This window comes from Leptinotarsa decemlineata, unplaced genomic scaffold (genome assembly GCF_025532065.1).
Source record: "Leptinotarsa decemlineata unplaced genomic scaffold, Ldec_3_MD MMD2_P_RNA_scaffold_11, whole genome shotgun sequence".
NCBI classification, from domain to species: domain Eukaryota; kingdom Metazoa; phylum Arthropoda; class Insecta; order Coleoptera; family Chrysomelidae; genus Leptinotarsa; species Leptinotarsa decemlineata.
Window position 1 is genome coordinate 4,434,527 of NW_027412525.1, and position 25,198 is coordinate 4,459,724.

The window sequence follows — 25,198 nt, forward strand, 5'->3', positions numbered from 1 at the left end:
ATGTTCATAAACGTTTCTACCAACTTCCATAGAATGGTACAAACAAACTTCCATTGCCGTCCTCGTATGGTTGAGAATCTCGGGAGATATTTCTCTGCAATGCTTCATGATATTCTCCCTCAAATCTTCTAAGGTTGTTGATTCTATCTCAAACACTTTTGACTTCAAATTACCCCATAGAAAGAAATCTACAGGAGTGAGATCCGGAGATATTGGTGGCCATTCTGTAGGACATCTTCTGAAAATCCAGCGACCAGGAAAATCATCATCCACAAACTGTCGCACTGGAGCTGCATAATGAAGAGGTGCACCAACCTGCTGAAAAACTATTTCGTTTTCGAATTAATTTATATCATCCTAAATGACTCAATTGATGCACGGTATCATTCGATTTTCCAACATATCCAAATATTTATCACTAGTCAAATTATAATAGATAAAAAACGGTCCTATGATATGGTCACCTGGAATTCCTGCCCAAACCCCTCAATCCTATCTATTGGTGTGCCTCAAAGTACAGTATTGGGTCCAATACTGTTTTTTGTATATATAAACAATATTTGCTGCATTAATGATTTTCTAGGTCACATCATATGTTATGTCGATGATACTGCATTGATTTTCAAAGGCAACACCTGGAATTACACTATTTGGACAGCTGAGCAAGATTTGAGGAAAACTGGATTATGGCTAGATAATAACAAATTGGGTATTAACATACAAAAAGAAAATTTATTACCTTTTCCCTCGGATGTAACGATCAACCCAACAAAGAAAGAATTAAAATTCATAAACCAGATTGCTCAAGTATACAGTGTCAATGCCCCGAAATAACAAAGACATCGTCGATTAAATACTTAGGAGTTTTTCTCGACCAACACATGAGGTAGGACGAACATGTTAATCACTTGATCAAAAGAATACTATTGCTAATGAATAAATTTTACAACCTGAGGGACATCGTATCCAAAAATAATCTAATAACTCTATATTACAGTTAAGCTGAATCTGTCCTAAGTTACTGCATCACAGCATGGGGCAGCGCCTTTAATAATATTCTCGACCCTCTAAAAATTGCTCTGAATTCTTTACTGAAAATTATTTATGAAAAAAAAAACGATTTTCAACCATATGTTACTCTACGACAATACACTGATAATGAATATAAATATTTACAGAAGCAGTATCTGGATTTATTTAAACATCGGTAAATTCAAAAAAGTTGAAAATGATATAACAAGGTCAAGTATAGTCACAACATTACAAATTCCACTTTTCAGAAAAACCCATTCTCAAAGAAGTTGCTTTCGTTATGGCCCAAAATTTTTCAACCTTCTTCCTGAAATCCTGAAAACTATAAATGGTATAAGAAAATTCGAAACTGCCTTGAAAAATTATATACAAAGAAACCCAATCCGTTTGTGAAATGAATACTGTTCACCATTACTATCATTCACCTATCAATATATTTTAAATTTGAAATACAGCTCTTCCTAGCTCTCTGGCCAACAACTCACTAAATCCATTAAAATTGTACTGCCCTCCGATTTCACTTATTGTATTTATTGAGCATATCCATTTTATGTATTTGAGATGTACCTACATGATTTATAATCCTGCTGAATATATGGGAAAGCACAATACAGGTATTTTTCATACCTAGGTGTAACCCATATATTCTGCGAGATAATTCTCATATATATTATTTGAAATATTTTATGAACAAGTGTGTTATTGAATGAATAAAAATTACTGAATTACTAAAAAAAATTCAGTTTTTGAAGTCTTTGGATATGGACTTGACGGTATAAATGAGGATTCGTATCACTCCAATATCGATAATTTTGCCGATTCACCTCTCCATTCTAACTAAACGTACATTCATCCGAAAAACAATTTTTGTACAAGAAATTCTGATGACAGTTGATCCGTTCAGTGAGACTTTCACAAACCTCGATACGTCTATCGAAATCATCTTCGTTCAATTCATGAACTAGTCTAATCTTATATGAATGAAATTTGTACTTATGAAGGATCCTGAAAACATGTTTACGACTGATTCCTGATTCTCGAGATAACTTAGTAAGAGATTGCTAATTTTCCAATAGTCCAACGTGCCCTAAAACTGCAGTACAAATAACTTCATCGTTGACAACTCCTGAACGGTTATGCTTTTTATTGCTGATAGATCCAGTTTCCATACATTTTTTCAATTATTCCGAAACGTATTTGTGTCGTACATTTCTTCCTGGATGATTGTCATTGAATATACGGGCGGCAGCTCTAGCACTATTTTCATTCTGGTAGTACAAACTCACTATTTCAATCCGTTCTCGGAGCGTATAAACCATTGCTTTTCAAGAATTAACAAAAATAGAAACACCAATTGTAACTTCTCCTAGTAGGTGATCGTTATTGTAGAATAAGGCAAATACAAAATGAAGAGAATATCGAATTCAAAGTTAACTAGGCAAAATAAAACTTTTTTGAACTAAATTTCACAAAAAACATCTATGAAACCAAGGTAACAGATTGTACAGAAGCTCATTCAGCTCGTTTTCAACTTATGCTCTGGGGATGCGATAGGGAAAGTAACATCAAATGTGAATATGTCAAAATGTGTCCCCCTGTATACTATAGTTGACGTGTTTTTTATTTTTCCTGCAAATCATTGTACCAAAAGTTATTCAGGGTGGCTCGTTTTATACGGAATGCACTGTATAAACTTTATTAGGGCTTATTATTGTGCAAGAACCCTGTAAATTCATGATTTGATTTTATTAATTAACTTGCTAGCGACGAGTAAACCCAGCATATCATTGTTCTCAATCAGTTTTTGCCATAGAAAAATGACTGATGCGCATATTAATATTCATGATGATGTTTCCTATTAATTTTTTGTCATTCATTGGAGTACAGCTTACCTGATTAAACCAGGCATACCTGAGATATTTTCAATTTTCTCTGGAAAAGAGGATGACTTCATGATTTGATCCGATCTAATAGTGCTTTAATTAGATACTTCATAAATTAATGATAAAGCTCTTGCCTCTCGATCAGTTAGTAAATTATACTAAGTGTGTGAGTTAAAATAGCTACTTCAGGTTTCTCGCCAGTAAAACAAATGAGCAAATGTGCTTTTTCTGTTAACGAAAATACTATTATTCTTAATGTATGCTTTTCTACAGCAAAAACATTTGTGTATCTTTGAAACTCTGGTGGAAATGTGTTTGCAAATGACAGAAATTTCAAAATCATCGATATATAAATTCAAGAATGAGGGAGAAACTGAAGCTGTGAAATAACCAAAATCATCATCAGGAAGAAAAATTGTACCTGTTGATGAAAACTACAAATTCGTAATTGAAAGAACATTAATTTATTTGAATGAAGAAATATCGACCCTCGACAAAATAATGGAAGCCTTGTTAAGAAGACCAAAGTATGTATCCAATGATAGGCAGAAAAAAAGTATGAAAAACTTTAAGACGCACGCTACTGGAGGTAATGAAACGAACCTAAAAAATCATAAAATATTTTTTTGCGACCCATTTGCGGTACAGAAATAGGGTGTACGGGTGAAGTATTATAAACTGTGGCAAATCATAATTTCGTTTGAGCAATCTGTTAGTGTTTTACATTTATATTGCAATTAGAAAACAGAATATAGTTATTTATTTTGCTTTCTAGTGTTTCTTATTGTGTTACCCTGAACCTCTGTCTCTTAGATTTTTTGGATCATCTGATAATGTTTTTGAAGCTGTTGGTCCTTCAAGAATTCAAGGTTTCGTTTTTTGATAAGTTTGTTTTGGAATAGTATGTCATTATCGTCTTCTACACTTCAATTAACCACTTATTTGGAAAAATAAATATAACTTACCCACTTTCGTTTCGTTTTGTTTAAGGTTCTGGACAAATCCAATTGTGGCAATTTCTTTTGGAACTACTAAGCGATTCATCGAATGCAGCCTGTATCACGTGGGAAGGTACAAATGGAGAGTTCAAACTTACCGATCCAGATGAAGTGGCGAGGAGGTGGGGAGAAAGGAAGTCAAAACCGAATATGAATTACGATAAACTCTCCAGGGCATTGAGGTAAGGGTATAGGTCAATATAATGTCAATTATGTATGGTTTCGAATCAAAATTCATCGACAAATCCGAAAAAAAAGTCTAGTTTTACTCCAGGTTTCAATGGAATTATCGTTAAAATTGTCCAAAATTCAATTCATAATTAGCGCCACTGATGAGAAAGCCGATGAATCTTAATTTTGGTACCTAATAATGCAGAATTTGATAAAGTATAACTGGTGAAACCGAAAAATATCCAAATAGTAGTTTAAGAAGATGATTTAAAAGAAAAAATTTGTGTGCAAAAATCAAACATTTATTTTCGTTATATTCTCCACCCCGCACAAATATCACATGGCTGATTGATTGATTGAGTGAAATTGTTTCGTCTTCGATTATCAGCCATATTTTACAATAGGTATTTTCATTTGCTACTTTCTTTGTTTTCCTGGAATGTTTGTACTGCCATCTTGTGGCAATTGTCCCTCGAATATCAATCGCAATTCTTCTTTGTTTCTTTCTCACCGTGGTCGTATTCAAGGGATCAATATGATAATATAATAATTGTTTCATCAGTAACTTTTTATAATATTTTATTGAACGCACAATTACATGAATTCTAAGTCATTTATACTCTTCTTTTCTAACCTCACGATGAAAGTTTTGATTTCCATGGGTTTCAGAGATATAGAACCAGTAGTAACTTGTTCCGAATCAACCCTAGCAGTAGTTGAGGCATTTGCTATTTGCCAGTTATATCCTTCACTTCTTCTGAAATCCTTCAAAAGCACGTTTGCGGCAAGTGTCGTTTCGTCCATTTTTTCAATACGGAAATGCTTAAAAATGTTCTAAAAAAGAGCAAGTCTATCAATTAAACGAGTTGAAATAAAACATTAACTTTCGTGAATACCAGAAGTATATTCAAATTGATTTGCTAAATCTAACGCAGGATTTAATACATACATTTGAATACATTCAAATGTATGTATTATTTTTTGGGAAGCCGTTCCTGAGTATTTAAAGTGACTAAAAACTCAAAACTCTCCTCAATTAATCTCATTAAATATCCACAAAATTTCTCATCCGCTTCCTGACACTAATGAGATCTGTTCAAAAATTCATTTAATTCATTTTGAAATGTTTCCAGAGTAACTTCGTAAGTTAATACTAGCGGATCATTTAAGGCCGGAACACACCTGTCATACACCCTTCAGATCCGACTCCCATCATACAGTCGGACGAGTGTCTGAGAGGGAAATGGTACTTTAATCCGAATAGAGTAGTTCACATCGTTCCGATACGTGGCCAATCCCGCTCCCACCCAACTCCGATCATGCATTCGATCATGATCCGATAGTGCAGCCTATTTGTTCTCCAGCTGCGGGACGGGTATCGCTTGGAGTTTGCATGATATTTGAGTTTTTGTTTTCTTTAAATTAAATTTAAAAAATGTCATTAAAACCGGAGGAGCTTATTGAACAAGTCAAAAAATATCCAGTTCTGTATAACCAGACTGAAGAGCTCTACCGCTGTTCTCTATGAGAGCTCTCCGATTTTCTTCATCTTCTTCTTCCAAACAGTGCCATAATGGCTAAATCGCAATTGCTGAAATTCTTGAACAATTTGCTTAGAGGATCTTCCGAGACATTGAATCGACACTGGCGGGAGTGGCAAGTGTATCAAGCCGGAGCGGTAAATCGGAAAGAAGTGGGAAGCATGTATGACAAGTGCGATTACCCACTGGCGATCCTGCACCGATCCGCTTTTGGGGCTAAATCAAACCGGAGTCGGATCGGAGAGGTGTATGAAGACATGTGTCCCGGCCTTTATTTGTGGAATAAATTGGTAGGTATATCGTAATAATGTTGTGAGATTGAACCGTTAGTACACAACATGGAAGCTAAGACAAAGTCAAGTAGACAACATACTTCTTGTATCGAATGTATAATAATGGACTATACCAAATAATACAAAGCCCATAGAAGCTCATTAGTACTATTTTAGTGTATCCTGAAATGTATAGTACCTAACCTGACCACCAGAGGGCGATGACAGTACGATATCGGTATTTGATGTGGTTGATAACCAGTCGGCCGAATCAAATCGAAGTAGAGATGTACGAAAAATTAAAATAAAACGCCTTGTGACATTTGTTGTGCTTATTTCTCAGCAACCAGCGTTTTAGATCAGCTGATATGGTAACCTAGGTCACTCCATTTTCGAAGAAAATCAAACCATTGATAACGGCTGGTCTGTTTCCAAAAACTGAACTAGTTTTGAGAATTCAATAGAATTAAAATAACTATCATATGAAAATATGAAGAACCCCGGCCCTTACATATAAAAATGTTGTACTGTTCAAAATTTAAGAGTGAGAGGGTTTTTTTTACGTCCCCACTGTATATTATTCCAATGAAAATAAATAGATATGTGTTTCGTACCTGAATGTTTTCCAAAATAACTTTGTCAGATAGCTGCGCGTCTTCATTTTTCTCCATGATATGTTCTAAGCGTAAAAGATACGTATTACCCTTCCACGGTTCGAATGTTAAAATATTGATATTATCCGGCAACCTAGCTAATCCAGAATACTGAAAAGTTACAACTTGAGCATGTTTATTCAGTAAACTGTGTTTGTGTTACCATAAGTTTTGATGTTTCTGTAAGTTCATCAAACGACTCAGTAATTGGAGCAAGTCCTATCCAAGGCTGAACCAATTTTTTCTGCGCTAATATGCGTTCTTGAGCTGCTGTAGATTTACCTACAGAAAAACATATTAATATCAGTTGAATAGATTTGAAGTCGAAGATAAACTTAATCGACCGACAAACAATAACAGTATTGCATCTGATTTCCTATTATGTGTGAATGTTAGGTAATATATTACAATTATCCACTTGAAAGATATTGAAAAACACTCCTATTATAACAAAAGAAAATGCAATAACTCTGAGAAATTATATTCCCACGTATAAGTGTCGTATTGATTAAATAAAGCATTTATTCAACAACATGAAATTGTGAATTGAAAATACTAGTACTCATGCACTAAAACTATCATAAGGTTGACATCATGATCCATAAATTGTTTACTCTTTAGTGAATATACAAATCGTTTTTTATATACACGCTTCACCTGTATACATGTATGTATGGATGTAAGTTTGTTTGTATGTATGTTTGTTTGTTTGTAACTTTCAAGCTCGTGATCTATATTGACAGAATTATCGGTATCATTGCTTGATCTATTCGCGGGCAGATGGCGCTGTACGTAACTCTCGACATTATTGCTTGATCTATTCGCGGGCAGATGGCGCTGTACGTAACCTCCTTAATAAGTTGTTCAAAAGAAAATCAAAATAAATAAATATAGTTTAAAAAACACGCTTTTAAAGAACATCAAACTACAAAGTTGAAAATGAATATAGTTTTAAAAAAACTAAAAAACACGCTTTTAAAGAACATCGAACTAAAAAGTTGAAAGAGATTTTTTTTAATAAGCTTAAAACAATAACGATCGAAAAATAGTAGTATTATTGTGAAGTAAGCGTGGGCGCTTCATCCATATTTTTTATATATCTGGCGCCCACGCTTTTTTCACAATAATACTAGTATTTTTCGATCGTTATTGTTTTGAGCTTATTTTTTTTAAATATTATTCTGAATTCTTCATCAAACTTCCATCTATTTCTTAATGTAATATATTTATTTTGATTTCAATTTCTCAAAAACAATTGAAAGTTACTTTAAACCCTGATGATTGAAAAAAGTTAGAAACAAAAGTTTCCTACTTCGATTTCACTGATCCAACGAACTGTAAAGATACCAAACCTTAAGTAGAAAACATCAGTGCTAATCATAAGGCAACGTAAAAATATTCAACTAAATCCTGAGTGAGACTTTGTTCAATTCATCCTGAACTTTTTGTCTTACCATTCAAGTTAGGCTTTATGGCATTTCCCACTATCAGATAGTGGGAACCTCTAGCATAGACTCCTTTCCCAAACTCTACTTCACTCAAATACTCATTGACACCTTTATTGTCATCGAATAAAACTCGTCTGTGGACCTTGAAAAAATGTAATCGATTAATAAAATACATGTTAAAGATGACTACCAAGTTGAAGTCAGGCAAAATATACGTAGAGAAAAGAGACACAAACATTTTCAGAATGAAAGTTATTGGCAATCAAGAAATTTGAAATGTTTGTGAGAAACTTTCAAATATATTCCTCCAATTCAAATTCTCTTATTCCTCATTCTAACAGATTGCATTGCAGATTGTATTTTCGAAACTCACCATTAACTCCAAATTATTTTTGCCCAAACTAGACCCTCCTTGCGATCTATCATTGAGAATTGCGACTTCAATATTTTTATGCTCATCTTTAATTACCAGTTTGGAAGTAACCGGGTAATAATTACTAGCTACTGGTTCATATTTGTGATCGTACTTGTAATCTGACCTATGATTTTTCATTCTCTTTATCATTTCCCTGCCATTAGAATCCGTGTAGAATGTATTTTTATTATCGAAATCATCAGTAACAGTAAACCTGGATATTACTTCGATTCCTACTTTGTTTCTGGAATAATGAGCAAAAGTAAATGAAGATTATGAAAGTATTAATTAAGAAAACAAGTATGAAGTTCCTATAAATAGAAAAAAAAATGGCAGTTGTGTGTTTCAAGGAACAATAAAGTTATTTTGAAAATTTTTGAATATTATCAACTGGATTTTTATAGAAATGGTTTCAACTAAAATTTGGGGAATATTATGGATTGATAGAGATTTTATGCATTTTTTTTGGTTTTCGCTTATCGAATACGCCGCTTTCTCGTTTCCATACAATGTTTCTTCTTTTTTAAAATGACTCCATCAATTTTACAGTTTCAGTTCATCAGTTCATTGTGGTATGAAAAGAGACGAATCCCAGAAGAGATCTAATGTTACAATAAAGTGTTCTACGAACACATTTCCGTACATAAATCACAGAAGTCTCTGTATTTCTCAAACATTTTAAAACTACAAAGTGCATGTAAACTTTCTCGTCATTTGAATTGAAAACTCTATAGTAGACTTTATAGTTTGCAGCAAACATCACACCGAAACGAAAATAAAACGAACCTAAAAAAAACTGCAACAATCATTAGATTTCTTTCAATTCTGAAGACGGAAACAGATTTTAGCATCCGATAAAGTTTATGTAAAAATATTTCAGATTTAGTACTTTTTGTAAAAACTATAATAGTGTTACTTGTTACCGAGAGGTTTCCACTAACATTTTTTTGAATTGACACCTTGTTAACAGACTTATATTTCCAAAAACCTGCAAAGATACGATGAATATCATAATTTCAAATATGATATTCAAAATTCACTGCATTACAATAAAAAATCTGTGTACAAATTTATTTCTTCATTATGAAATGTTCCTGGATGATTTCTTCTAAACACAAGATCTGAAATGGTATGTTTCTATGAGTCGTACACTTAAATATCACGTATTCCACGAAAACCTCTAGAAGTTCACATCAGATGATCTAGTGGGTCATTCTGAGATATCACGTTTGCCTGTCTACGGGTTTGGATAACTGATAATCCCGAAATGATGTTACGTTTCATCAAGATGAGGTACATCCTCATTAAAGCTGATCTAAAAGTGGCTTGCTGACGATTATCGCAACCGGTAGATAGGCAAATCGTAGGATAAGCAAGTTTGGTCCCTCAAAATGGCCTGTTAGATCATTTGAAATGCCGCCGCCAGATGTGACTCATGGATTTGAAAAAAGGTACTTGCAACAAAAATACCCCAGGAATATTTCAAAATGCAAGAAAGGAATTTGTTCTCAGACATTTATTGGAATGAATTAGAGTGAGATTCGAAATTATTGCTATACGTTTTTCCCCGTGAGTTCACCAATAATTGACTACAATGAATAATCAAACTTAACTTTATTTCGCTTGAAATACAACAAACACTTTAACTAAAAATTTCAACTATTATTTGAATGTCTATCGCCTTACTATATCACTTTGCGTACCGCACTGTTACGTCCATTTCACTGTATACTTGACTGACTGAATCCCCCCCCATTCCCCCTCCCGGGTTGAGTGCCCTGAAGTAGAAGCTCCCCCTCCCTAGCTATTTAGCGAGGAGAACCTACTACCCCACTCCATCCACCCCCGCTCTCCGAGCGGTCCTCAACTTGCTGATGGGCACTTCAGCAAGATTGACATCTGACCTCTTTTGGTCGAAAGTCAGCCTTTAGGTGCTTTTACTTTCTTATCGAATCGTTGTTTTATCTGACTATTCCTAACTGAATTTAGACATGGGGGCCCCCAAAAACTAACCGGCGGCTTTGTGTTAATGCATCGAGCGTTTCTCAGTGCATCTAAAACAAATTTTTAAAGTCGCGATCGCGGTCGAAGTGTTCTTCTCTGAACCTACCTGGAAGAGAGTGTATCTGGTTAGTGTTATACTTACCTAAGTCGCCTGACGGCGACTAACGGGGGCGGTCTGTTATTCTGTTTAGTCGGCCTGGGATGTTTGTCCCTTTCTCGGAATCTGGGGTCATCCATATTTAACGCATCGTGTAGATGGCGGAACGCTGGATTTTAGTGAGATCTGATAATATCGAACGTGCTTTCTGCATGTTCTCTCATATACACGTCCACATATTGCGTGTCCAGGTCTATGTCTCTGTATATAAATCTATTGGGTATAAAATAAGGTGCGTTTTCAGCGGCCCTTACGCTCGCATTCATAAACGATTGAATCTTCTTTCTGTATGTCTGCGCACACTGGCCCCAGGCAGTGCATGCATACAGTATTATTGTCATTAGAATCGTTCTGATCATTAGTAACTTGACTTTCAATGCCATGTTACTGCTTCTTCCTATGATCGGCGCCAGGCGTCGTCTGGCCTGTCTGGCCATTCCTATTCTTTGCTGTACGTGGGCCTGGAATGTTAGTTTCTTGTCTAGGATGACCCCAAGGTATGTCACTTTGTTTGTCCACGGAATCTCTTGTCCGTTGAAGGTGACGTTGCCTTCCGGTTGTACGAACCTGCGAGTGAACAGTATCGCCTGACTCTTGTCAGGGTTGATACTGATCTTCCACAGGTTAGCCCACTCCTCCAATCTGTCTACCTGTTGTTGAAGGTATCTCGTAACGTGTGCTTTGACTCGTAGATCTCGCCAGCAGGGCCGTGTCGTCCGCGTAGAGCGCCAACTTGTTAAAGTTGTTCTCTGGCTTGGGCACGTCTGCCGTGTATACGGAGTAGAGGTGTGGCGAAAGGACTGCACTTTGCGGGACTCCTGCCTCCAGTAGTCGAACTGTTGATAAAATTCGTCTCCTACTTTGCAGCGACATCGCCTGTCAGCTAGAAAAGACTGAATTAATCTCACCATTGGTTTTGAGTATTAAAAATCGGTCATCTTGGCCAGTAGCCCGTCATGCCAAACTCTGTCAAACGCCTTGGAGACGTCTAAGAAGATAGCTCCGGTGTTGTGTCCTTTGCCAAGGTTGAAGCCTTCTGTCGCAAAGTCCACTACCCTCAGGACTTGTAGCTCTGTTGAGTGTTCTGATCTAAAACCGAATCGTTCGTCGGAGAGGATCCCTAACTCTCTAGTTTGTTCTTCCAGTCTCTTCAGGATGACACGCTTCGCCACTTTGCTTACGGATGGCAGTAAGCTAATTGGCCGGTGGTTCGCTGGAAACAGGTGGTTCTTCTTGGGCTTCGGTATGTGGATTACCGTTGCCTCTTTGAACGGGTACGGGAAGTGTTGCAATCTGAGTATAGCATTTATGATGTTGGTTATGGAAAGTGCTGCCTTTCGCGGCAGCACTTTCAGTGCTCGATTTGTTATATTGTCTGGGCCTGGTGCTTTCCGAGTGGCAAGACGTCTCAGAATGTCCTTCACTTCCTCAGGCGATGTCGGGGCCAGGGGTTGCGCGTTATCTGTCCGTTGTCTAAGCCGACTGAATACGCTTGCAGCCAGCGTTTAAATATCGCAATGGAACATCGTAGAATTTTCGCCGAAGTTCTATCGACATCAGTAGCGTTTCTTGCTGCTTCTTGAGCGGCAGGTAATATTGGATATTCCCACGCTATCAGCTACGTCACGTTTGGTTTATGGTTACCAGTGGCGGCCGGCGTTATTTCCTTTCGGGCATGATTTACAAGATTTACAACATTACGATGATTATCGTTTGTTCGTAGATTCTCAAAACGAATATAAAATCGCTAATCCTTCTCAGGAACAAGATAGAAGAATAAAATAGTTTTCAAACGAGGTAGAATAAGAACCCTTTTTCCTACTAACAAAATGTTGGTAACGGCCTTTCTTATCAAAAAGTACTGAAGTGCTGATAATTATGACTTTTCACGTAAATTTTGTCCGACCTTGATATCTAGCCTTATCCAAAAGTTATTAGGAGATGGGAGACTTTAGTTTCATTAATTTTATGAAAAAACTGATCTAGATAGTTATAATGAATATACTTACACTTTGATATTTCCTATTATCCAGTCTAACTCTATGTACTCTTCGTTCTTATACCATCTGATGCTTTGATGAATGTCTACCACTTTACTTTTCCACATTTGATGGATTTCTTCGACATGGTTTCCGGAAAATGATCGTACCACTGAAACATCGCCCAAAGGAAAGGAACGTGTATCATTCGGTACAAACAAGTATGCTCCAGAACCTGTCAAGACACTGTCATCATACATGTAGTCGCTGTGATAGCAATTAAAATTTTGTGTGATTCCCAGAGTCTTTCCATTTAACGTGACAGATTCGAGGAGGTTCGTTTTTGGATTGACGCTGAAGGCAGAGAACTGAAATGAATGTTAAAACTAGGAGTTCAAATCGATACCCACCTGAAATTTCTCAATATATAACTTATTTTTTCCCGCAAACATGTAAAAACCTGATACTTTTTTCAAAGATTCAGTGTTACGGTCTATAACAAGAAGTCGCAGTTGTTAACTCTGTCTGGGAGAAATTCAGTTTCCTTAAGGTTTTTTCTTTTTTTATTTAATTTTTTCCACTAGTCTAAGATCCGAAGAAAAATTGTCTTTTGCCCACCTACCAGGTGAAACATTTTTTATTGATTTTCAAACTTAGACGACTACATCTTGAATGTATTACCTATAGAAATGTGTTCATGACTGTCCTTAATATAAATGTTTTTGACATGTGAAAATATGGTCATAATTTTCATGAAACTCTTTAAGATTTTGATATCTGCAGTAATTCGCGAGCATTTTTTCGGAAAGTTAGAGCGATTATGCCGTGAGCACAGACAAACGGAAATACGACAGAATTGTTCATGAATTTTGGGTAAATAAAAAATTGTAACACATTATTTTGACGGATATTTTGGTATCTTTCTGATAAATTATTATTATTGTTATACATATTTCGATTGGAAAACTGATGCATGAACAGAAACAAATAGGCAATGCCACCTAAACATTTATTTGGTAAACCAATAAACACCAAATCGGTGTTTAACACCTAGGTGTTTTTCAAAAAATCTCAATGACAAAACAGTTTATAGGCCCTTTTTTATTCCTCTCCAAAAAATTCACGAAACAGTTTGTTAATTTTTTTCTGTAGCTTCAATTGTACAAAGAAATTACGACGAATATAGTAATGTCCAATTTTATTTTTGTATCCGAAATTACTGCAAATATCGAAATTTTTCATGGAACCAATTACTAAGTCTTTTAGCTGAAACATGGTAATAAAAAATAATAATCTTTTTTAAATCAGGGATTTTCATTAACATTATTTGCAATACAATCAGGATGTATTCCTCTGTTCCAAAAATATATTTCATCTGGTGAACGAATGAGCAGAAGACGATATCGCTTCGAATCGTATACTACAAGTAGATGTTATTTGAAATATTATATTATAGATATCAATTTTCCTCGGAGCCATTTCAGTTTTGAGTGAATTACCAAAAAAAAATTCAATATCAAACATTCAAAAATCCTTTTATACAATTTGCGAATTCCGTCCCAGTTAAGCCTGGGATTATGATATTATATCAATTTTTCAATGGAGAGACCTAGTTGAAGAACGGATCGTTATTCAATAAAAGAGAAAACTTTGCTCCTGAAAACTGCAGATCACAAGATATAGCATACTAATAATAACTACTTTTTAGGTTATTTCACTAAATTTGATTAAGAACAAGCTTAATCTCAGAAAAATAGTTCCTTACAATAATCCATCGATGGCTTGCTCATGGTAACATGTACCATTAGCGATAGTTTCTTAGGGACTTATACTATCTCTAACTCTACAACTACAAGCCCTGCAGCGGGGGCCTTGTAACTGTCTCTCTACAACATCAGATCAAGAACAAGATCTTCTCGTTCCTTCAACTCCTGATTTCGTAAACAAAACTAAAAGATTTGGTTGTTCAGGCATAGCTGACTTACAGATGCCCTCATATAAAAAGGTTGCTGCGGTCAATAAAGGCGGAATCTTGCAACTTGAATATCCGCACAAGTACGATTCCAGAGCTGCACATTCTGATCTGGATGGTTACAGGTTCCCTGAGAGAATCAAGTGTTTCCTTGAAATGTATCACAGAAGACCTATTCACCAAGGTAGTCACAGACTGCCGCCTATCAGGTCCCCAGTAGATTGAGGAAAATGTACCATAATCTGAAAATCATTGTTCCTAAATGTTAACGAGAATTCAGGCTTTGATAGCAGATCACATACTCTTTACCTGCCCCATCGCAGACTGAATCAGGTTTTCAGCGTTTGACAAAGCCCCATCCTTTCCAGCTAACCTGAAAGATCACTCACCAAATAAAATGATCGGTTTCGTTAAGAAGTTCGAGAAGATCGAGTTTGAAAGCTGACTGCACTTTGAACCACTTTTGCTACGATCCGGAGAAAAGATACCAATTGTATTCATGCTCTTTAATTAATCTTCAAGTTGTCACTGTTATTTACCTCAGTCGATGGAATTTTCGGGAAAGAGAAGAAGGGGAACTCGAATCAAAGATTATTTGCCGAGAGGCTTATCAATACTAACAATATTATTCTGTCGTTTCTCTGCTATTAGGTGTTTCTGGTTATTCCACCTAAGCTGATTGTACACCATAAAAGAAATTCAAAACAAATCGAAAAATACCTATGCTCAAATATCACTAACAATTGCAAAATTCCGCTCCCTTATTCAATAAAGACCTTCAAGGAATTGTAACTTAACGCTTAAAGCGGCAGGTGGATTCTATGCACAACTTTAACGGGATTTGAGATATAAATATATCACAAAAACAATGATGATTACTAAAAATTCAAAGTCTACTATCTAATCTTCAACGATTTAACAAAGCATATCTCTGCCTGGTAGTGAGATTGGTTGTGCTATTTCAAATAAGTACAAAGTATTGTTTAAAAAGTTTTTTCCGGTTGTGCTATTTTTGGTAGGTTTTCGCCTTTAAGAAGTGCCTTTTGAAACAACCTACTATCTCATGAGAAAAGACGGAAGTATAATGTCAAAAAAAGAGATCATGCCAGATCTGCTACGTCCATTCACTAGATAAATGCATTATAAAAGTGGCTGAACAGAAAGGCATGTATTACGCGTATGTTAATCTACAGAAGTAGAAAGAAATCATAGGTCGAGCTTATTGCTAATTGAGAATCTTCCTTTCAGGAAACTTTTACACTAATTATCTCAACCTATTGAAAAATTTTTCGATACGTATTTATCATAACGTTTGCGGAAAAAAATATTTCCCCCTCATTTTCGAATACATCAAAGATCAGTTACTTTTTTGACATCTGGTTGATTCGGATTCCTCGAATTTTTCATGTCTTTTTTGGTAACGTGATAAAGCTTCAAACCCATTGGGGGAATGTCTTTAGCAGCAAACACCAAATCATATGGAGCTGGTTTAGCTCCATGAATTTTGACATATTCAAATTTGCTTAGAGATGGCACTAAATCGAAAACTTCTATCCCTGCAAAAATAATATGCTCTGTGAAAAATAATCGAAAAATGATATACATTATTGTACTACCATTGGGTCCTCTGATTTCGAAAGTTCTATCGTCCATTGGAAGTCTTACGTAGTGCGTGACGTTCCATGCCAATGGATTGTACACCACGACGACAAATTGATCAGAGTCCTGAGACACTTTGCAGATACTGATGTTCGACAACAAACAAGATGAAAGATTCAAACGTTCATCAAGGTTGAGTAGTTGTCTGAAAAAAAAATTGTTAGTATTTGTATCTGTGTCCTGTTGAGGAAAAACGTCAACAGTCCAACAAACAACAGTTTTTTAAGGTACAGTCGATGTTCTAGATTTCTTCTGATATCTGAGTAACCTATGATTCGGATACAATTTCTTGCCTTGTCCTTGATTGCCTTCGAAATCACATATTGAAAAGAAACCCATTAAAAAACTTACTCTACCTCAACTGAAATTATTTATAGTTACCATTTTACAGTTTGAAGAAAGGTAGTACCATTTCGTTATGAAAGAGCATACTCTAATTGATAACTGAATATACAGTGAGATTCGTTTACAATGGGGCACCCTTATAATAATAATAATAAATGGCCTTTATTTTACTTGGCACACATCGCTATTTTTCCACCCAACCAAGCATACTTAGGTAAATAGATACCAATAAAATTAATTTCAATATGTTGAAAATAAACTGCTAAAAAATGAACTAAAACGTGAAATATTTTAAAGAATTTTTTTTGTTACTTGATTTCAAGATAATTGTTTATTCAAGTAAAATTTTTTGAATCTATAATCGAAAGATAATGAAGAAAGCTTTTTCATACTTTCTATGATATTGTTGTAGATACTAACAGCCTGATAAGAGAAGGATCGCTCGAGCTATTTGGATTTATGCCGTGGGATAAAATATTCACTCCGATTTCTGAGACTTCCATCATGTGTATCACGTCTGTATATCAACTTTTTCAGAAGATATTGAGCTTGCTGTTTCATTCTGAGGTTATGAACGATGTTAGCCATATGCAGTTCTCTTCTGTTAATCATTTTCAGCCACCCGATCTGATTTATGAAAGAAGATACATGATCTCTGAATTTCAAACTATAAATCAATCTTGTACATGCTTTCTGAACTCTCTGTATTCTTGATGATGTGATTTGATAGAGACAAGGGCCATAGACGATATCGCAGTAGTTGAATATGGATGAAATTAAGTTATCATAAAAAATGATTTTCATGTTTCGACTGAGAAAATGTCTGTTCGAATGAAGTTTTTTAACAATCCATAAGCTTTACGTATTAGTGAGTTGGCATGTGATTGAAAGCGTAATTTGTAGTCAACATTAACTCCCAAACATTTAATTTCATTGCTAAATTCAATCTCGTGATTGTCGATCCGAATTTCGATACTATCTAGGGCCCTGATATGTCTGTCTTTTTTTCTGAATACAATACAAGATGATTTTTTAGGATTTATATCCAAATAGTGATTTCTAAAAATATTCATGACGTTTTTCATATCGTTGTTCAAAGAATTGTCTTGTGCCAACAAATTTTCTAATTTACCTGAAAAATATAAAGTATCGTCTGCGTAGGAGTTCATTTCAAATATTTCAAGTGCTTTGCCAGAGTCAAAAGTATAGATAATAAAGAGTAACAGAGATAAAATGGATCCTTGGGGTGCTCCATGTGAGATTTGAATATAATCAGACGTTAAACCGTTCAGTTTAACACACTGTGTTCTATTACAGAGAAATTATTTGATAAATTTCTGTGAGATCTCATCAAAACCAATATAGTGAAGTTTGGCACAAAGAAGCTCATGATTCATGGTGTCAAATACTGTACCAATTGATACAAAGAGAGTTAATTCGTCGTTGACAGAAGCCCGTCATTTTTAGTAGGGCGCTAGTGGTGCTATGGTTTCGTCTGAAGCCTGACTGATTTTCAGGTAGATTTTTTTTCATTGCCCACTCATATATATTTGTTCATATGCTGCTTTCTCTAGAATTTTTTATGTAACCGGCAGTATGTTTATGGGTCTCAGATCATTGTAGGATTTTGGCTTGGATATTTTGTTAAGAGGAAGTATCACAGAGTTTTCCAACTATCTGGATAACATCCTTGTTCTAGGCATTTATCAATAATGTAGGTTGACACGGAAGCTTGAATAACCGATGAAATAAAATGATCATTTATTTTATTTGGGTCACAAGTTGTTCAGCTACATTATTTTTGGATTTGCTCACTACAAATATCAAGTAGATGTAACCTGTTCCAAAGTTCTTTGGAGTTGTGTTGGTCTTGAATGTATTTGGGGTAATTTTTTTTCTCAATTCTTGTGGCGGTTGTTACCTCTCCTGTTCAGTAAAGTTTGTTACTAATAGTTTAGGTTCTCTTCATGTGACAACAAAATATTCAATGATAGAACCTAAAAAATGTTATGACAACGAGGAACGTTTCCTTCAACTCAAAACTTGCATTATCAAAATTTGTTATGTATCATTATAGCGTAATCATAATTTAAAATAATCTAAATTTATCTTCGACGACAATGATTCATTTTTTTAACACATTTCATAAACGATATAAATTTTATTATTAAATGTTACACACATTTAGGTTCTCTTCATGTGACAACAAAATATTCAATGATAGAACCTAAAAAATGTTATGACATTGAGGAATGATTCCTTCAACTCAACTTAAACATAAATTAAAACAATCTGAATTTATCTTCGACGACAATGTTTCATTTTTTTAACACATTTCATAAACGATATAAATTTTGTTATTAAATGTGTATAAAATGTGAGGTTTGATCTATGAATCAGCCATTAGAGTTTCAGATCATTTTGGACTTTCTGGAAGCTAATTGATCTTCACAGATGTTATCCGGGCTGAGGTAGGGAAGCGTTGTCAAGGCGAATTGCTAATTTAATACTGAAACTTCAATTCGGTATTGTGACAAAAAAATCATGAGTGAACTTGAAGATATTAATTCCCTAATACATTCATCTATCTTCATTTTTCTTTATTTATTATTTCTGGAGAAAAACCTCTCATCAATTTACCAACTCACCCTACAATATCTCCCAAAGGTTTCTCAGCTTCCTCAATACTGGCTGTCAACATCCTTACATAATCATTGGCAACATGTTGTTGTTCTGTACCAGTTATAGCATCATGATGCTGCATAACGCCCATTACTTCTTTCAAATATATCAAATTGCCTGCGTAACTCACACTGCTATGCAGAGACCCCAAGGCGTAAAGTTGCTTGCTAGCCTGCAACGGAAGAGTTTAGATCATAAAATTTTAACAGCGAACAAAATTTAAAAGGGCAAGAATTTAGGAATCAGGCGTTTGACTCAACCATTCTTTTGTAAACTCACCTGCAGTATGTTATGTCCAACCCTTTCAAATCTTTTCGAGTTGGGCCTTGAAGTAAAATATCCTGCCCAAAATGAATGGTTGCTATTACTATACGGAAAGAAGTCATCTGTTTTCAATGTAAGGGTTGGTTTGGCCTTATTCACAGCCCTCAAGTAGCAAGATGGTGTGGAATAAATAACGTTCACTTCCTTGTGATCTGCGAAACCTCTGGAATTTACATTTTCGTCAAAATATATATGTGTGAAACACGAAAACCTTACTTAATGAATCTATCCATGTTTATATAATTTGTCTCGGCTGCTTGATATTGAAAGTCTCCACCCATGGGAATGAAAATATTATTAGTGGAGAAGTAATTTGAGAAGTTCTTCACTACTTCAAGAAAATCACTAACCTAGAATTTGAGTTTCAGTTTGTTTCCAAATCTAAATGACCACAGTTCGAATTCTCAACATTCATAAAAAATGTTTACCTTTCCCTCAAGATTATAGTTGGGACTTTTTGGATCATCCACAATAACGTCATCTTCACATTCAATATCCCAACAGTAACCTGGTGGTGAATTGTATAGATCTGTTGCAAAAATGCCACCATAAATTGTGCTATTGTCTGAAATTGAATGTTGAATCAGATAGGTTCTGATGCAAAGAATCATTTTACCTAAATTGTCGCTTCCTTGCCAGACAAAGTCTAGACGTCTATCTTTCTTTCTCTGATCCAAATCATCATGGTCTAATCTAGCGAAAAACACCCCATCATAACCCATTTGAGACAAAAGTGATGCTTGCTCTCTGCTGTGCCCAAAAGGATCTATCTGCCACCCGATTGTCGGTCTACCACATTTTCCCAATATATCATCAATGATTCTATGATATCAGGTGGTGTTAGATTGTTCTTGTTTCCTTGTTTTTGGTTTGACTTACCTCAGACCCCAGGTAAATTGATCTATAGTCGATTGATAGTTGGAACAAGCTTCGTCGTTCATAGACCAAGCGCCATTTACCATTTCCAATTGGCCATTGTCTACAAGACTCCGAAATTGTTTTCTCTGTTCCTCGTTCTGATCTTTCCACCATTTCCAGAAAAATGCTGTTTCTACCTGAATATATCTAAATGATATTCAAAAAGGTTAATATCATATTATATAAAAAGGTAAATAATAAATATATTAATATATTAAACAAATCAAGACACACTCCTAGAAACAATCAACCTAGAGAAGATCCAACACAAAGAACAGTACCTGATGTAATCCAAATACAGGCAAGTTTACCTGAAGTACCTGTATTGAGGTGTTCGGACCGTATAAAAGGACACACAACAGGATGACACGTTCAGATAGAGTAGGGCCTAGAGGATGACAGCACGACCAGCTGTCGAAAGCGCTCGCAGATAATTAAAAAGAAGTTATAGAGCTTCAAATCCTTTTTGTAACTTACATTAATAGCAATATATATTAAATTGAATAAGTTTTTTGTACTTTTTCTCTGAAACTCTAAAATTGAATGTGTGACACTTTTCTACATGATGAAAAGTATTGACTTTGTTTTTCTCATTGCCACATTTGACTTTTTACTATAACCTCAAATTAGTAAGTACATTTTTTACCTATTTGTTTTACAATTTAGCTGCAATGTTTTTAAATTTCTTGTAGATGTCTTGATAAAGAGAATAAACATTCTCGAAAGCTCGACCATATAACAAAGAGTATTCTTTAAACAACAGCCCAGTAATTTGACTGCATCCCCCTATATATATATATATATATATATATATATATATATATATATATATATATATATATATATATATATATATATATATATATAAACAGATATATAAAATATAAAACAGAGATATATATATATATATATATATATATATATATATATATATATATATATATATATATATATATAAGGTCGCCAAGCCAGAGGTCGCACGCACGACACTCATACCAAAATACTAAGCTCGAAGCGCGCGGCCGTCACCGTCAGTCGTAACTGAAGTCATAATATATCGTGGTAATAGATATTTATTAACAATTTATTGGTTTAAAAAAAAATTACTGTGATTATAAGAGATAAAAGTTGTTTTTACATCATATTACTTTCAGTACGTTCGTAGAATTTGAGGTTAGTTGACGGTATATATTATTTATTTACACCATAAACTGAAAAAGTTTTTTATTATTATTGAGTATGTAAGTGTACAAATAAATTAATGAATTAATAATAGATTACTGTTAGGAATCACACGTTAAAAGATGAGACCTCGTTAGTCCTTAGCTCGCACAAGTTTCTCGACTTCTGAGAGTTGTCGTTTGTATAGGGGCGTCAGCTGATTAACGGAAGAACAGATTTTAAACAGATTTTTTAAACAGAATGATGATTATCAGAGTCCGGAAAAATTTAATTATTCCAAATATTAAATTAAATTGCATGTTTCTTTCTTAAAGTAATCTCAAAATTTCAAATAATAAAATTCATCGTCAAGTTGTCCCACTACAACACGACGATAGCATGAAAATAAATTTTAATAGATATTTGGAATACATAAATAAACTTAAACGAATAATCAAATAAATCACAGCAAGAAATATTTAAAAAAAAGAAATATATTTTCTTACATGCGTACATAAGTACACACACACACACACTCTTTTTTGTATAAGTACTTCTACTTTTGATTAGTTTATTCATTACCGTGTCGATGATAAAGAAATATATTATTGATGGAATTAGCTTTTGAAATAGATTCACAAAAAATTGATCGATTTGACCAGAAAATAAATAATTCCATTCAAATTTTGTTTTTTTAATAAATCGAGGTGGCAATTCTAGTGGAATACCCTGTATGTGAGAACATAACACTCCACAAAATATTTTTTATAAAGTAAGATATTCTAATCATACGATCGAGATAAAACAAATCTTTAAATCAAGAATACACAATCTATGACGAATTGATATCATGATAGTTATTTTTCAATCACTCTCAAAAACATACCTTCGGTCGGAGTTTTTCAGCAAGGCTTGAACAACTGAACTCAACGTATTTTGAACAGAAGCCCTTTGAATACTGGAATTTACTGAAAAAATGTGATATCAATGAAAACATACATTTCACGTTTCACATTGTGAGATAAAATTATTAAATCTGACTTTTCTTATTAATCCATGGTCGTGATATTCTCCAAACAAATAATCCCTTCACCTCAAGGTTCTATGTAATTATCGATATACGACTTATATTCAACTAGTGAAAAAGTGGTAACTACTCGTGAAAATTTGAGCGAGTATGACTATTTCTCGCAAGAGAATACTATACTTTTTTCAAGACTTTGTAAGGAATATTTCCAAATAAGGATTATTTATGAGGGATATGTCGAGGAGTGAAAAAGCAACCTGTCCATCATTAAAAAAAATTCTTGTTCTTGTCATTTCATTCAATTCCGAATAACGTGTTCGATTGATGTCCTATTTATTTTGTAGAAATTCGTATTGAATTGGAGAAAGAAAATAACTTTTGTTTGATTTCGGTTTCGATTCAGCAAACCGAAAATGTCATTGAAAAGTCTGCTGTCAGTAGGATTTGAACCCCAGTACAATATTCTACAAGTTCCGTTTTATACAAAAATCAGATTTTTCCAATGTTGTTATCAAGTAATGGACTTTCAAGAAATATCTATTTCTTCGCCACAATATCTTATTATCTTGTATATAGTCAATGATTTGCTCATCAAGAAATATGTTATCTAAATTTAGTCAATGATTTGCTCATCAAGAAATATGTTATCTAAATTTGAAAGGTTAACCCAATTTCCTTCTTATTCATAAGATGAAACTGATACTTTTGTTGCGAGAGTTTGTGTCTGGCAACTCAGGGATATTGCGATCATACAGTACTTGAGTATTGGCATCATAACGCCGTTATTTAAATATCTCACGAAATTTGAGGGTGTTCAGGAGCTGTTTAGTCAAATATTACATACTAATTCTCTAAAAAAACTACAAGAATATCCTTTCATTACTATACTTCGATTATAAGCATATTTGAACCAAATTGACGCGATTGTGTTCTCGCCCATGTAAAAAGAAATATTTACTCTATTTCTGAATATTTCTGGAGTTTTATCCCAACACGAAACCGTTATTTTACCACCTCTAAACGTGTTTGGATCACCAAGTGATAATCTTCAAGAGGAAGATTAGAATGATCTTCCTCTTAAAGATGATCACTTGGTGATCGAAACACGTGTCGATGTATTGAAAATAACGGTGTGGTATTAGGATAAAACTCCAGTAATATTCATTACTACACCAAAGGTTCCAAACAGTGCCTCACAAGTATTCTATTTCTGTTTATAACTCTTCAACTGAAACTAATCTGAAATTGCTTCAGAAAATGAATTGCCTCAATACATCATGAATACTCACATCCATAATAGTACTCGTCTACAGTTTTGAGCCAACCAACATCATCATGTGAATGTGGAATTAAGTGGACATTAATTTTTGTATCATCGATAGGATGACATTTAACACACCCAGTTTTTTCATAACCTGGAGTGGGAACTGGAGACAGACTCACCCCAACCAGAAAGATTAAAACTAGAAGCAAATTTGTTAGTACCATTTCGTAACGATATAAATACGGACTGAATCTACAATAAGGATTGAAAAAATATTTGTTATCGGTATGAAAAATAAGATGCCACTTGAGATGTTATCAGTAGTGACGAAATAATAACAAAAAATAATTTTGGCCTCCATTGTTGCACGAGGTTAGAAGAACTTTGAACTTCCATCCAAACACCAACTAACTACTTTTTCTCGAAGCGTTTCGCCGTATTTTCAGTATTCATAGTTTCGGTCTGGATAAAGCTAGAAATTCAAAATTCTCAGGATATGATGTCGATTTAGCTCTAATTTCATATTATATATGATAACATAGAGAATAAACAGATTTCGTCAGTTTTTCACACATTCACCGATGATTACAATAATATTCCTTAGTGTTGTTTACTGTCCGCAATCTGAAAAATAAACAAAGCCGAATCAATTGAGAATCTGGTTAATGAATGGCAAACTGAATCATGTAGGTACCCCGAAAAATTACTCTATAGTATGAACTACTAAATAGTGCAATTAGTCAGTAACTTTCATCAGTTTGGAATTCCATTGTCTAGTATGGTATAACTTGATTTGAAATCCCCGAAATAATCTGTAAAGAATAAAAAAATAAAAATGTTAGCATCGAAAATGACCTTCAACGGAATGGTTACTCCAAAGTGATGGTGAAACAGGCTTTAGCTAGAAGACAGCAAGAGCACCACAATGAGGAGAAGCCGCCACAACCAGTACTTGTACTTCCCTAAATCAGAGGATTGTCGAAAAGGATAAAAAGGATTGGGTCCAAGTATAACATCAGAACCTGTTCCAGATCTGGGAATACTATCCGTAGCAGCCTATCGAAAACAAGGCCACAAGACGCGGACTGCGATTCCAAGAATTGCGTTCACCGTATACCCTGCTAGTGCGGAGAATCATAGATCGGTAAATTAAGAGGCCATTGAAAGTTCGCATTACCGAGCACAAGGAACATACACATCGAGGAGAAACCAGCAAATCAGAAATAGCAGAGCATGTTTGGACTCATCAGCATAACATCAATTGGGCTCAAGCTGAAATCATCTACAAGGAGG

General features: G+C 34.6%; 2 protein-coding genes across 4 annotated transcripts in view; one reads left to right on the forward strand and one right to left on the reverse strand.

Annotated features, from left to right (window-relative positions):
- Nucleotides 1–25,198, forward strand: part of Ets65A (DNA-binding protein D-ETS-3) — a 307,752-nt gene that overhangs the window by 260,002 nt on the left and 22,552 nt on the right. For both annotated transcript variants that reach the window (XM_074170116.1, XM_074170111.1), the window contains exon 7: nt 3,906–4,095. In XM_074170116.1, the coding sequence (XP_074026217.1) occupies nt 3,906–4,095 (190 nt within the window). The remainder of the gene's footprint in view (nt 1–3,905; nt 4,096–25,198) is intronic.
- Nucleotides 4,647–24,161, reverse strand: LOC111501823 (lysosomal alpha-mannosidase). Of its 2 annotated transcripts, XM_074170089.1 has the most exons (16): nt 23,931–24,161; nt 22,501–22,582; nt 20,415–20,600; nt 20,152–20,357; nt 19,964–20,100; nt 19,752–19,885; nt 19,491–19,698; nt 19,178–19,383; nt 16,142–16,329; nt 15,891–16,081; nt 12,584–12,921; nt 8,372–8,657; nt 8,005–8,140; nt 6,714–6,832; nt 6,512–6,661; nt 4,647–4,918 (listed from the first exon to the last, which is right to left on the reverse strand). In XM_074170089.1, the coding sequence occupies exons 1-16, from the start codon at nt 24,127–24,129 to the stop codon at nt 4,679–4,681; spliced, it is 3,006 nt and encodes a 1,001-aa protein (XP_074026190.1). In that variant the 5' UTR covers nt 24,130–24,161; the 3' UTR covers nt 4,647–4,678. The 2 variants fall into 2 exon arrangements, with proteins under 2 accessions (XP_074026190.1, XP_074026193.1); XM_074170092.1 differs by lacking the exon at nt 22,501–22,582 and having other exon boundaries at nt 23,931–24,069.

Excerpts from the sequence above, each read along its gene's own strand:
- LOC111501823 (XM_074170089.1), bottom strand. The coding sequence starts at position 24,129 with ATGGTACTAACAAATTTGCTTCTAGTTTTAATCTTTCTGGTTGGGGTG. Across the intron at positions 19,699-19,751 it reads AACATGGATAGATTCATTAA|AGGTTTCGCAGATCACAAGG; the intron begins GTAAGGTTTTCG and ends TGTAAATTCCAG. Across the intron at positions 6,833-8,004 it reads CATAAAGCCTAACTTGAATG|GTAAATCTACAGCAGCTCAA; the intron begins GTAAGACAAAAA and ends GTTTTTCTGTAG.